Raw genomic sequence first — 13,965 nt, forward strand, 5'->3', positions numbered from 1 at the left:
TTGGAATGTTTTATAATGTGCTAATGTTTGTAATTGCTGGATTTGTTTGTAATTGCTGGGTGAAGGTTTAGTGTTTTGTGATTATTGCATTGGTTAATGTTTTGGTTTGTTTTATAATTGTTGTTAGCTGGTTGCTTGTTGCTGGCTCTGTTTTGTAATTTTGCTCTGGTTACTGGTCTGTTTCATAATGTACCAATGTTAGTGTAATTGTTGTTTTCTAATTGTTGTTAGCTGGTTGCTTGTTGCTGGCTCTGTTTTGTAATTTTGCTCTGGTTACTTGATTAAGTTAGTTTGTGTTTGAAATAATAACCTGTAATACAAAAATTTATGACATAGCTCTTGAAAATGGTTTTTTCCCCAAAAATCTCTTAGGGTGTTCAAACTAAGCTAGTGTATATATGATTGTAGATGATCTCATAATAACTGTTGAATCAATTTAATCATAGTCTCAGTGAAACCACTACTGAAGACCCTGCTTATGCTGTGTTGACTTTTAGTTTAAAGGAGATGGTAATTCATTGGTAGGGTTTGTCCATTTTGGCCTTAAGCTTAATTTGGTGCTGAAGTGATGGCTTTCTTTGTGTTTGTTGTCTCCTTCGATTTATTGCAGGTATCAATGGATAAAATGAAATGAAAAACCTGCTCCATGGGAAATTACTCCAATAATTGTATCTAATCATGTATCTTGTATTGAACCTATTTTCTACTTTTATGAATTATTTTCCACTATTGTGGCATCTGAGTCTCATGACTCCATACCTTGTATTGAACCTATAAGCAAAATTTCAATGTGCTGACTGCAATCATTTTGTGTCAATACTAAGATGCTTATGGTGTTAAATGTTTGATAATTTTAATAGTGCCCTTTACTCTCAACATGAACAATTATGAATGTAAATGGGAACTATGCCAAAATCAAATTACAATATTTCTCGCTTGGGCCAATTAGTGATTACTATTCTATATTGGGAAGTTTGTGTTGTAGAGTGTTGACCTGTTTGAAAGTTCACTTTATTTTTCCGATTCAATTCAGGAATTCAGCTGGTAATGTAGCAACAGTGGCTGCTAGTGTTCCACAGCATCAGATCCCTTTACATTCCATTGTTACTAATCTTATTTTAAGATTTATATTAGACTATAATTATATTTTAGGATGTTTATAATTTATTTATTATTCTATTCTAAAACAGTTTTTCTGGTTGAACCATCGGTTGGACCGGTTGGACCAATAAATCAGTAAACCAGTGACTAGAGCGGTTTGATGACCGGTCCGGTTCTCAGAACCTTGGCTTACAGTAAAGATTTTTTATTAAAAATTCGTTATTGAAAATATTGTTAAAACATATATTAAATACGAAGAATTTCAAATATTCCTTAAACATCAATCTTCTAATAATTTTAGTGGTTGATTTTAATTATAAAATAGGGTAATTTACCTAATTAAATAAATTGTGTGAATAGTTTACCTGTATACACAAAATAAAAATTTGTTATGTGCATGTGCAATTTCATTTTTATATAAACCGTGTGAGCTAACCACGGTTTCTAGTTTTAACGTAAACCGTTAGAGGCTAGGAGGATTTATGGTTGGAAGAGATTGGGTATAATCCGTGGCTACCTACCACGAATTAAGAAGAAAAAAACTTAGGCATAAACCGTGGTTGCTTCCCACGGTTTATGAAGAGGAGGCCTTGAACGTAAATCATTATTCCAACTCTCATTTTTGTTTATCACTTTAATCCATAACTGTCATTGTGTTAACTTTTGAGTTATTGAAAATTTGCTAAAGGAATTTTTTTTTCTTATTTGATTTAGATATCTAGATGTATATCTATTATATAGATCCTTATTATTTTTCAGACTTACTTGTTAAGTCATATTTTATTGCTTTCAGACTTTAAGATATCAAAAATTCAGATTTTTTGTTAATCAAATTATAAAATTTGCCAACAATTATAAAAAAATAATATCAAATATTTTATATCTTCTTAAAATAGTAATATTATATGGACACTACTATTTTAGCTACTGTTAACATATACAATTGAATATAAAAATATTATATTATTGTTGAATATCTTTCCTATTCTTAACACTTATTTGTAATAATTCTTAATATTTCTCTAGATCTAATATGTCAACTTCTATATCTCTAACTAATAAAATTATTAAGATTTTCTTAAAATTTCATTTAATTTCAAAACAAAATTGTAATTTTATATTTTTTATTTTTTTCTAATATTTATTTTTTTAATCTTATTTAATTTGAAACAGATATAAAAATTTAAATTTAAAGAACTATTTTTTTGCATAATTTTAATTGCTAATTTTTTTAATTTTATATTTAATATGTTAAATCATATTTTGTTCTATTATTTTATAAAAAAATTATTTTCATTTTTATTATTTTTTTACTATTCTCCATACACATATTTATCATTATTTTTTTTAATTAAGTAAAATAAAGATAAGTAGAGAGTATTATATGTACTCCATAGAACAGGAAAAAAGACAACATAAGTAGAAGTTATGTGTAAAATAAAAAAATAACTGTACAAAAAACAAAAAAAACTAATAATTACATTTTTGACCAAATTTTAAAACGACAATTATATTAAACACTATTTATCAATAAGATTGAGATGGAAAAATGGAAATTGGATACCAAACTCTCCTATTCACTTTATATATTGTTATAGATTGTTATTGTTAGTAGAATTATTCCTGTTGGTATTGTTGTTATTTCTATTGTGACAATAATCTCTTCACCAGCTTGAATCTCACTCACATATATATAGAATTTCTCTTCTCTTGCAGCTAACAAAGGTTTATGCCTACTCAAACTCCTTCATAAATCGTTGATGCTTACTATATTTTATGTGCATTTGCCTCCCTTAGTAAACTGTGGTAGCTTGCCACGGTTTATGATATATTCCATTCACGAGTAAACCGTACCTAGTAGCCACGATTTATGTATTAAATTGAAACCGTAGTTGGCTCCCACGGTTACATAAATATAAAAATGCACATACACGTAAGAAGTTTCTGTTTTGTGTATATAGATAAAAGATTCACTCAATTTATTTAATTAGGTTGATTGTCCTATAAAATATATAATATATTAATTAAAAATTAACGATTAAAATTACTAAAATATTAGTGTTTTAGAAATATTTAAAATTTTTTATATTAAATAAACCTAAAAAACATGCAAGAAAATTATATTTCACTAGACCACTTGTAGAATTTAGCTATACACTTGTTAAAGTATTAAATATAGAAAGTTTGTGTTAGAAAGACTAAGCATTTAAAATTCTTAAAATATCTAATGTGTGTAAAAAAATATAAAAAATATAAAAAATATAAAAAAATTTCAGCAAAATAGTCTTAACAAATGGCTAAGAAAATCCTAACTTAATAGTATTTTATATTACTTTAAAAATCCAAATTATTAGTAATAATATTTAGGGCGCGTTTAGATGTGATTTCCTCTTCCAAGTAAAATGGCTTAGTAATTTTTGAAAAAATAGTAAAATACAGAACAATGATTGTGTGACGTGGCATTATGACAACCCCACCAACCGCAACATACCCTGAGATAGAGAGAGAGAGATAAGAGAAGAAAGAAATGGCAGTGCCATTGTTACGTCTTTGCTCCTTCTCACTCTCACCAACCCCATACACTACGCCTTCCATCTTTCATTCCTTCAATCCCACCACCACTTTCCTCCGTTTCAAGCTCCATTCCACCCTGTAACTCTCTCTCCCTATCTTTCTATCTCTCTATCTCCTTTATCTGTAACCCAATTCACTTTTTTTGGCTTCTCTTTTTTTCAGATTTCACTCCACAATACCCATGTCTCAAGGTATTATATTTCCTCTCATTTTTACCCCTATTGTTGAATTTCAGACGTGGGTTGTTTTCATCTACTTCTTTTCATTGGGTGTTTCTTTTCTATACGTCAATGTGCTCTGCCTTCAATTCAAAGTAGTTTTTTTTTTTTTTTTTATGTTGATAAAGGGTCCACAAAGTCTTCATCAATGACTCCCTATGAAGAAGCATTGGAGGCCTTGTCTTCTCTCATCACTAGACGCACTCGTGTTGGTGATGTCAATTTAGAGGAACGATTCAACGTGCTGTTTGAGTACGTGAAGGTATGGTGTTTGTGAATTTGCTTCTGAAATACTTGGCCATTTTCTTGGGACATGCTTAGTTGCTTGGTGATGTTGACAAAATGGCGTGCCATTGATTGCATAGATGCTAGATTTGGAGGAGGCGATTTCAAATATGAAGATCATCCATGTAGCCGGTACTAAAGGGAAGGTACTTTCTTTTTTACTTTGATGGTTGCTTGGGACTGAAGGCATGTTAAGGGCACTTGAATCGTTCATTGCCTTGTTGCTCACTTGCTCTCTCTACTTTCTTTTATCTGTTGAAGTTGCTGAGACTTGAAACTTAACTGCTTCTTATCATTAACTTTATATAGTTTTGGAATTTATGCTGTATTCTAATCAGTGAGAAGTTGAATTTTGTGGTCTCAAACCGAGGTCTAGCTATGGATTCTAGTCTTTATCCAGCTGTACTTTAGTGTTTACTCTTGCATTTGTAATGAATTACACCGTGTTTTCACAGGGATCTACATGCACTTTCACAGAGTCTATTTTACGAAACTGTGGTTTTCGCACTGGGCTCTTTACTTCTCCTCATCTAATTGATATCCGAGAAAGATTTCGTTTAGATGGGTGAGTATTTCAATTTCACAGATTGATTTATTTCCTTTTACTATGAGTAAGTCTTTTTGTTATTCTGCATATTTGTACGATTTTTGTAACAAACTTACCTTTTACGTCGCTATTCGGTAATTACTTTACCATAACATCATCACCCTTGAAATCTATGCCTTAAGCCAATTTTGTATACCTACTAAATTACATTGTATGATGTATTTGAATTAAGATAACTAGTGCACTCTGATTTATTAGCATTATTCTTGCTTCTGCAGTCTGGAAATCTCTGAAGAGAAATTTTTGGCATACTTCTGGTGGTGTTATGATAGACTAAAGGTATCTTTCTGTGAGTAAATACTTGATTAAAAATTTAAAATATTTATCATAGAAGGTCTTTTAAGGTGTAAACAAGATTATGCTTTTCTTTCTTTTGTTCTCTTTATATTCTGAACCAGACAAGTTGCCTTTCTACTCCCATTGAACTACTGGTACATTTTCTGATTTATCCTTGCAGTCTATGAACTACTTTATTTATAACTGTTAAGAGCGAAAAGATGGATATTTTCTGTGAAATGCATTGAAGTTTTGAAGCAATTTTATTTTTACTACTTTTGGATCATTTCATTGATTTTGGAGGATCAATGATTTTCTGAGCATGTTGATATTACTCAAAGTGATTAATGTTAATATTTTATTATCCGAGTGCATCTGGATCAATAAAAAAGAAATGGTTTAATTACAAGTATGATAATCCTAGCACAGCCAACTTCTGTTCTCCGCACTTTCAATAAAATCTTCTATTTTCATAGTCCCAGTTTCAATTTGCATGACAACAATACCATACTATTAAACTAATACATGCCTGATTATCAAAGTGTTCACTTCAAAATGATGTTTTCGGACTCTGGTAAAACTTTTATATCTAGATGTGCTTGCTTATAGTGTTAACATAGCTGGAGTCTTATTTCGGGATGTACAGGAGAAAACTGATGACAAGGTTCCAATGCCTCCTTTCTTCCACTTCCTTGCTTTACTTGCCTTCAAGATATTTTCAGCTGAGCAGGTTTCATTACCGTGCCTTGAATTGCTACACATAATGCTCCATACCGATAATAATGTGTACATTTTTCCTACAAATGAACAAAACTTATTTTATTATCACATTTCATGTAGGTAGATGTTTCCATAATGGAAGTTGGTTTAGGTGGCAAGTATGATGCAACAAATGTGGTATGTATAATCATTTCAGCAGAAATTTGTTGGTTTCTAGAATATTGCCACTATCAAGCTGTTTGAATAGCTACTATTCTGGAACAAGATCATGTGGTGTGTCGATATTTCAGGTGCAGGCACCAGTTGTGTGTGGTATAACATCCCTTGGGTATGATCACATGGAGATTCTTGGTAAGTGTTATATTTTTATAATATGGGAACCGCTATTTGATGTGTTTTAATGAAAATCATGAAATAGCATGAGATATAATAACCAACTTATATTTGCCATGATATGTATTTTGCCTTCCCATACTGAGCAGCCTAATATCTCATTTGCTGGTGAAATATGTAACTTGCCGCAAGTTACATAGGTGAATGGTGGGACACATTTTTACCTGTTAATGACAAATATTTACTATCATATGCTGGAATTTAATTTGTTCACCTAAGTGATGGTATGTCCGACTGCAAGAAAATGGGAAAATAATTAGACCTTTTAAGAAGTTTTATTGTATGTGTGAAGTATTATTTTTTAAACTTCATGTTGCATAGCCACTGATTTTGTCTAACCAATTGGGTTTACTGTTATCTGTGGGGGATTCCATTAACAGGGAATACTCTTGGAGAAATTGCTGGTGAGAAGGCTGGTATCTTCAAGGTAAGTTTAGAATAAAAAAGTTTCTACTTCTTTTCTAATGAAGAAGAGAGCCTGCCGCTAAAAACCAAGGCTATCAAGAGTGTAAACCATCTACTTTAATAAGAGTTGTGTTCATACCCAGCTGATAAAGGACTCATCATAGCCCTGCACCATTTCGGTTCCTTCTTTTTGTAAAGAAAAAATAACAACTCCTTTTGAAGTTTATATCAACAATGTCCTCTGTCATGTGCAGCAAACCTGTGATAATATCTTTCTTTTCTTTATACTTTCCTACCTTTCCATGTAATACCCAATGCTGAATTTGAATCTTTTCATCCTAAAGATTTTTTTTTCCGCATTTTATAATTTAATGTAGCATCGGATTCCAGCTTTTACTGTGCCTCAGCCTGATGAAGCGATGCATGTACTTAAAGAGAAGGCTTCTCGGTTAAATGTAAGTAAATTCTTCTATGTTCCTCCAGAATTTAATCAGAACAACTAATACCTAAACATGAGTTTGTCTCATGAAATTCCGATAAGAGGGTATTAGTTGGTGAACGTTTATTTTACAATAATATTACAACTTAATTATGTTTATTAATTGGTTGCATAACTTGTAACCTTACCAAATTTGGGAAGCAAATTTCATCATTGTTTTTTATCCCATGTACTTGAATCTTGAACTATCTGTTTATATGTACATGACTTAATTGCCCTGCCCAAAGATGCGTCCTATGATTGTGTTGGTACATCTGCTTGCTCTGTCAAATGGATGATATATTGTTATACCATATAGAATTGTGGTTGTCCTTTTTTGTGTAGCTTTACTCTTTGGTTCTCATGTTCAATCAGCTCAAAAGATCCTGTTAACTATAGGTACCTCTTCAAGTGGTTAACCCGGTAGATGCCAGATTGCTAGATGGTTCAACACTGGGGCTTGAAGGTGAGCATCAATATACAAATGCTGCTCTTGCTGTCGCGTTATGCTCTATGTGGCTGAAGATGAGCGGGCATCTTCAAGACACTAATTTGGAACAAACAGTGAGTTGTTAACAAGAAAATAGTTTGATTTTGACCCTTTACTTCTTTTCCTTTTTGTGCTCTTTCTTTTCACGCTGCTGAAGTGATTCACCTACATGCATGAAGCAACACACTTTGCCAGAGCCATTCATAAAAGGGTTAGCAACTGCAAGTCTGCAAGGAAGGGCCCAGATTGTTCCTGATCAACACGTCAACAATGAAGCCTCAAATGAACTTGTCTTCTTTCTAGACGGGGCTCATAGTCCTGAAAGCATGGAAGCATGTGCAAGGTGGTTTACTCTTGCCATTAAGGGCCAGGACCAGACTTCGTTTCATCAAAAAATGGATAATTCTAAGTTCTCTACAGAAATGGTGAAGATGAATATAGGTGAAAGAGACCATAAAAAATCCACACAGGTAGAGTATATTGATTTTAAATATTTTCAAAATGATCTCTTATTGATGTTCGCAAGTACAAGCTTAAAAATTTGCAGTCAAAGTTTGATATCTGTCAAATAGTTTAAAAAGTTAAATCTGATTCACAATGTCGCTTGAACATATCCCGTTGCCATGCACACAAATTCAACAAATGTCTTTGTGCCATTAAAATGAAAAATTGTAGAACAAGTTGCTTTGTAGAAAAAAAAAATGCTAGCATAAAACTCTTGGAAGCAAATTGCATGGCTCAATTACCGAAAGCATGTCTGTAAGAAATACAAAGATCAGGTGAGATGGGATGTAAATGCTAATGTTTTGACTGATATTGTTTCTGTGACATGGAACTTCTTTAAATCATTGAGTTCTATGCAGATTTTGCTGTTCAATTGTATGTCTGTTCGAGATCCACAGTTGCTTCTTCCTCAATTGATGAAAACATGTGCTGATCATGGTGCGCAAATCTGGACTTTGCTAGAACATGGTTACATCATGATATATAACATGAACAATTATGATTAAGATTGCATAATTCAAAAATGTTTAGTAAATAAGTGATCTTCTCCTCATTTAGTTCTGTGATTATTTAGTTCCATGTGGAGGAAAATGTGATGCTGAATATTTTATATGACCAACCATTATGATTAAGAACTAAAGAGCTAAACTGAAATTATAGGTGTCTACTTCAGAAAGGCTCTCTTTGTGCCTGCTTTATCAATGTACCACAAAGTTGGATCTCATGCTTTAACCCCGACCGATACTAACATTAACCTGTCATGGCAGTTAACTCTTCAAAGAGTGTGGGAAAGTCTCATGCAAGGGAACAAAGGTATAAGATACAAATTACACATCCATAATTCACTCATTCATTTAATTATTTGAGTTTCGTTTCCAAGTTTTGGGAAATGACAATTTTTATTTTCCTGAATCTAAGTTGCTTCTGATCCGCTGGCTTAGTAGGCAAGAGTACTGATGCCGCTTCAGAAGAATTAAAAGATGATATGGGGATGAGTGCCAATAATTTCGAACACAGCGCAGTGTTTCCCTCGTTGCCGGTGGCTATCAAGTGGCTTAGAGATAGAGTACAGCAGAATCAATCAACTCGTTTTCAGGTAATCCTATACATTGATAATTCATGAATAGCTTATACAAATGAGCATGTATACTGAGATTTATCTTAACGAAAATGATTGCTTGAGTTTGATACTAAGACTTGTAATAGTTGAAATACAACTCTAGTGTTATTGAGTGTCAATTTTTATTTTCAAATTTTATTATTTATACATAGTATAGGATCTAACTGCAACATTTGTGTGGTAAATAATACAATACATACATCAGGTACTTGTAACGGGTTCTATACATCTTGTTGGTGACGTGTTGAAATTAATCAAGAAGTGATCAAGTGCTACCGTGCCAACTATTCTAAGATCTTGTCCCACAAGAGATCCCTCTCAATCATTCAGTATCCATTGAGGATTTGAAGAGCTATCACACATGGTTGGAAACTGCTAACACAATGTTTTCAACACAAGCAACCGACTAACCATCTTGGTTTTGGACAATTTATTGTAGATGAAGCTTGGTGGTTTATTTCAAGATGAGGCTGGTTTGGGTTTCTTAGTGGGATGTCTTTCAATTTTTTTTATTTGATTCTTGTAGTTGAAAAGGTGAAAGATGGATTAAGGAACATGGATAAAAAGATAATCCACCTACCTAGTCTAGGGTCTTATTTGCACATAAACTTCATTAAGTTGTCACTATCATACTAATGCTTTCAACAATCAACATGTTTGGATTCATAATGCCAACTCTTTACAAGAGTGCCCTTTGTGATTGTGTTATATATATATTGAAAGATGCTGAAACTAAAGAATAAAATAAAAAATGTTATAAAATGATATTATTGTGGATGTCATGGAGTATGGAGCATTATCATACATAATAGAGTATGAAACATTATCAATTAATGAAGCATGAATTTTCATAGCGTATTTTCAGTAATTAGTAAGTAGGTTAGGTAAATAATATTCTGTTATTATTTAATTCAAAACCTTCATTTATATCCTAAAGAGAAGGTTTCAAGACACATCAAATTTACAAGTTTACATTATCTTAACTCTAGTGTTGAATTTTTGTGTAATAGAAAATCTATTCTCATAAATTACCACGTGTTATATTGTGAGGAACTGAGAATAATATCATCAAGATACAATTCTTTATATTCTCATATATAAATTTTTATCTTTATATGTCTATGTTCATCATACTTTCACAATAAAAAGACGATAAATACAAGGTTATATCGTATAAGAAAATAACTTTTTTTCGCGCATAATTTCAAAGGCTCTGTCAATGATTACTATTGGCTTTTCTGGAGGGCCTTGTGGTAAACACCTTATGTTGCTGCCATGAACAAAATTAACTAATTGTAAAAAGAGAGAGCGAATTGCTAAAGCTATGAAAAGTGAAAACAGAAAACTATAGTAAGAGTTTTCACTCGTGTTGCAACAAAGTAATGGGCCTCGGCTCCAAACTATGGCCCAATATGATTCGAGTTAGTTTTCAGTTAGAGACGTTGACCGTTGAAAAGCAACGGTTTTTTGAGCTTTTGACTTTTTGTTCAAGTGCAATAGAATAATCCCAAATCCGAATCTAGGGATTCAGAATTCTGATCCAAAACCAATCATCCTTACAATTCGCATTTCCCGTTTCCACCCCAATGATTGGCGCTGCCACTGTGAGACTGAGCTGAGAGACGTTGCTGCTGTGAGTTTGCGTTCCATGGAAGAGTCATACACCACCGGCCTCCCCACCAGCCATTTGGCCGGTTCTGTTCCGGTGAGTCCTCCTTCTCCTCTTCATAGCAGTTGAAGTGGTTTTATATAATTTGGAATTAAATTTTATTAAGTTATTTGATGCCAATGAACTTTTCTGATCTAATTAGTAATGAACTATTCCTGTTTGAGAATCAGGCTGTCACAGCTGGAGAAAAGAGTACTACGAAACAAGATGGTATGTAACTATAGCATTAATTTTTTAAAATTTTTTTCAATTGGAGCTGTGTATTATTGTAATGCCTTGCGTTGAAGCTTGGTTCCCCTGATAATGGATGCAGCCCCTTTGGCAAATATGCAAACATTCCCTCCCAGCAATGCAGGGGGAAGAAGAGGACAAGTATATCAACCTATTACAGCTCAAACTGCTGGTATGTCAATCTTATCTATCATACTTCTTTATAACCAAATATGAGATGCATGTTTCTATTTGTAGCTCTTGTTTTCTGGTGTTATATTCTTGACAATTGACATGCTACATACCTTGGTATGTCTTCAGTATTTTTTTGTCGACGGATGGATTATATCAAAAGAGAAAAGGTAAACCTCAATCTTGTCTCTAAACAAAAACATGGACATCAAATTAGTTCCTCGGGATTTGAAAGTAACAAATTTGTCCTTCATCATTCAGTTTTTTATGCTAGGATTAATCTGTTACCCTTTTTCTGAATTGTGAGGGAATTTGTCATTTCCAAATCTGTCACTCTTCCATGTGTTTGGCCAAGGATGAGATTGGGAGTCTGAAAAGTTGGGGTGAACTTGAGCATATGGCTCCCAACTAATTAACCTTGTTTCTAGATTCTAAGCAATCTTCTGTTGTATTGGTTGACCTAGAGAAGATTCATACTGCTGATTTATGCTGCAGTCAGATGCAAGACTGATTCCAATTCTGTATTTTTATTGTAACTTAATTCATAATAGTGCCATTCCTTCCTGTCCAAAAAAATGCCATTCACTGATCTTTAATTTGTTGATCGGTGCAGAATCATTTGAGCAGCAGCCAACAACTAACTGGCAGGGAGTTTTTAGTGTCTCATCGTACTCACAGTATTTCAATGTGGACACGGATGTTGTTGTAGACAGAATGATATGTTCCTTGAATCCAGTCCGTGATGATTTTTTCAGCAAGATAGATGCTAACCCTGATTTGTGAGTTTTGACTTTTGACTCGTGCAGCACTCCTGCTATGATTTCAGTAATCAAAACTAAGTTATCGGTTTGGTTCAGATGTGAAAATATTATGCATCAAGCAAAAATAGAACTGCTACCATAACATTTACTGGGAGAATGCTGCCTGTTTGCTTCTGCCATCTGCTTTCTCTTCATTTTATCATTTCCTCATCTTGGTCCTGTGTGTGCCTTGTTCTCACTCACAATAAATGTCAAAACCATTCACTTCCGTAACCATGATTTGGAAAAATGGGTGTCACGTACGAAAAATACACAATAAATTCAATTATGGGAAGGACATTTTGCTTTTTGAATACTGATGGTCTATGATTGAAAACATACATTTTTTTCCTTCCCATCACCCTAGCCCATAAAGCATAAGCGCGTCACTTTCTACTTGTCCTTATCATCCCATCACAGAGAAGCAGACACAGTTAAAATTTTACTACTCACAAATATATGCTGCCACTCATGGAAAAAGGAATAATGAAAGTACAGTTCTTAAAATAACCACCTTGATAAATTAAAATTGTGTATGCCTAAGGGGGATACTAACCTTTTATGATATGGACTTAGATTGTGCAGTTAGGCAATGGCCTTTCCCTCTTTTAGATCCACGTTAAATGAGCATCTTGTAATGCCATGTTTTTCTATTATTGTAGGTATGGAATGGTATGGATCTCAACAACATTGGTTTTTATTCTTTCCTCAGTGGGAAATCTTGCTACATACTTTTCAGTGAAAAAAGCTAATGACTGGAACTTTGATGTCAGTTATGTGCATTCAGCTGCATGGTCCATATACGGCTATGTCTTAGTGGTCCCAATGGCATACCACTTCTATCTTCAGTACATGCGTTCAAATAGTAACCTTGTACGCTTTTGGTGCCTGTGGGGATACTCCCTTACCATTTTCGTCCTGTCCTCTGTAAGTTTCTGTTTTCTACATATGGCATATTGTGTAATTAATCATTTAATCTTGTATGCACCATTGCTGAGATTCCCTCCCACCCCCTTTTGTACTAATTCATATTTCGGGTGCTGGAGATGTGATCCTATATGGAAAAGTTTCTCTCAGTACAAGTTCATGTTCCTGTTCTGTTCAATATAATAGCTATAAGGCTCAGATTGGCTAGCCATGACATGCATTTTATTTTATTATATATTATAAAATGTTTTCATGATACATTGTTATTTATCATCTTAAATGTTCAAGCTTTAAATGTACATTGTGACAGAAACTTTTGTGTAATTAACTAGCTACTTATGATTTGAGATGTGTTGTCTTCCATCTTTCTAATGCTCATTACTTGTGATATTTTCAGTTTTTATTGCTTATCCCAGTTGGGGTTCTGCGGTGGATGATAATAATCACCTCTGGTGGTGCCTCAGCTACCTTTGTTGCCTTGAACCTGAAATCCTTCATCCAAGAAAATGATCTTTCAATGGCTGTAATTGCTGCATTTGGATTGCAAATAGCATTAGCAGTCTTCATCAAGGTTCGGTTCTTTGCATAGCTAAATGGGGCTGCAGCGCTGCAGAATAATACCCCCAAATTAAACAACAATCATTGTTAGCCTACTCCACTGAGTAACTTCCTTTAACACATGACTGGAATTGTCTGCATCATCAGAATTGGTTTTTGTGTTTTGGATGATGATGGATGCAAGAAGAGCTACAAAGAAGTTTTCTTGGGCTCTCTACAATATTATTTGTTTTTGTTTTTTTCAATCATTACTATTTATTATTATTATTTTATTTTTTTATTTTTTTGTGGGAGGAGAGAGGGGGGGAACAATTGTGGGTGTGTAGTATTTGCATTTAAAAGTTTCCATCTTTTTGTAAACATATCAGATCTCTAATTTAATTTCATTTCTTTGGTGAAAGCTAAAATGTGTGTAAATGTCTTTCTCGTTTTAGCACA

The 13,965-nt window shown here is 33.3% G+C and overlaps 2 protein-coding genes across 8 annotated transcripts; both read left to right on the top strand.

Moving 5' to 3' along the window:
- The first annotated feature begins 3,592 nt into the window (after positions 1-3,592).
- LOC107480877 (folylpolyglutamate synthase) lies at positions 3,593-9,840 on the top strand. 7 transcript variants are annotated; one of them, XM_052259129.1, is made up of 17 exons: positions 3,594-3,753; positions 3,838-3,866; positions 4,022-4,155; positions 4,259-4,324; positions 4,634-4,743; positions 5,004-5,064; positions 5,708-5,791; positions 5,902-5,958; positions 6,072-6,132; positions 6,555-6,601; positions 6,957-7,034; positions 7,457-7,621; positions 7,727-8,017; positions 8,411-8,489; positions 8,712-8,864; positions 8,993-9,147; positions 9,377-9,840. In XM_052259129.1, the coding sequence occupies exons 1-17, from the start codon at positions 3,629-3,631 to the stop codon at positions 9,434-9,436; spliced, it is 1,755 nt and encodes a 584-aa protein (XP_052115089.1). In that variant the 5' UTR covers positions 3,594-3,628; the 3' UTR covers positions 9,437-9,840. The 7 variants fall into 7 exon arrangements, with proteins under 7 accessions (XP_052115091.1, XP_052115092.1, XP_052115093.1 ...); XM_052259127.1 differs by having other exon boundaries at positions 3,838-3,865; positions 4,015-4,155; XM_052259128.1 differs by having other exon boundaries at positions 3,838-3,865; positions 4,015-4,155; positions 8,996-9,147.
- Positions 9,841-10,656: 816 nt separating this feature from the next.
- Positions 10,657-13,965, top strand: LOC107480875 (uncharacterized). Its single transcript, XM_016101076.3, has 6 exons — positions 10,657-10,876; positions 11,011-11,050; positions 11,154-11,243; positions 11,856-12,021; positions 12,705-12,969; positions 13,367-13,965. The coding sequence occupies exons 1-6, from the start codon at positions 10,820-10,822 to the stop codon at positions 13,556-13,558; spliced, it is 810 nt and encodes a 269-aa protein (XP_015956562.1). The 5' UTR covers positions 10,657-10,819; the 3' UTR covers positions 13,559-13,965.

This window comes from Arachis duranensis, chromosome 3, assembly GCF_000817695.3.
Source record: "Arachis duranensis cultivar V14167 chromosome 3, aradu.V14167.gnm2.J7QH, whole genome shotgun sequence".
Lineage (NCBI taxonomy): Eukaryota > Viridiplantae > Streptophyta > Magnoliopsida > Fabales > Fabaceae > Arachis > Arachis duranensis.

Bases quoted from the DNA above. Each gene is read 5' to 3' on its own strand.
- LOC107480875 (XM_016101076.3), top strand. From the start codon at position 10,820: ATGGAAGAGTCATACACCACCGGCCTCCCCACCAGCCATTTGGCCGGT. The intron at 11,244-11,855 runs GTATGTCAATCT...TGATCGGTGCAG, and splicing joins TATTACAGCTCAAACTGCTG to AATCATTTGAGCAGCAGCCA. The intron at 12,970-13,366 runs GTAAGTTTCTGT...TGATATTTTCAG, and splicing joins CCATTTTCGTCCTGTCCTCT to TTTTTATTGCTTATCCCAGT.
- LOC107480877 (XM_052259127.1), top strand. From the start codon at position 3,629: ATGGCAGTGCCATTGTTACGTCTTTGCTCCTTCTCACTCTCACCAACC. The intron at 3,754-3,837 runs GTAACTCTCTCT...TCTTTTTTTCAG, and splicing joins TTCAAGCTCCATTCCACCCT to ATTTCACTCCACAATACCCA. The intron at 5,959-6,071 runs GTATGTATAATC...TCGATATTTCAG, and splicing joins AGTATGATGCAACAAATGTG to GTGCAGGCACCAGTTGTGTG.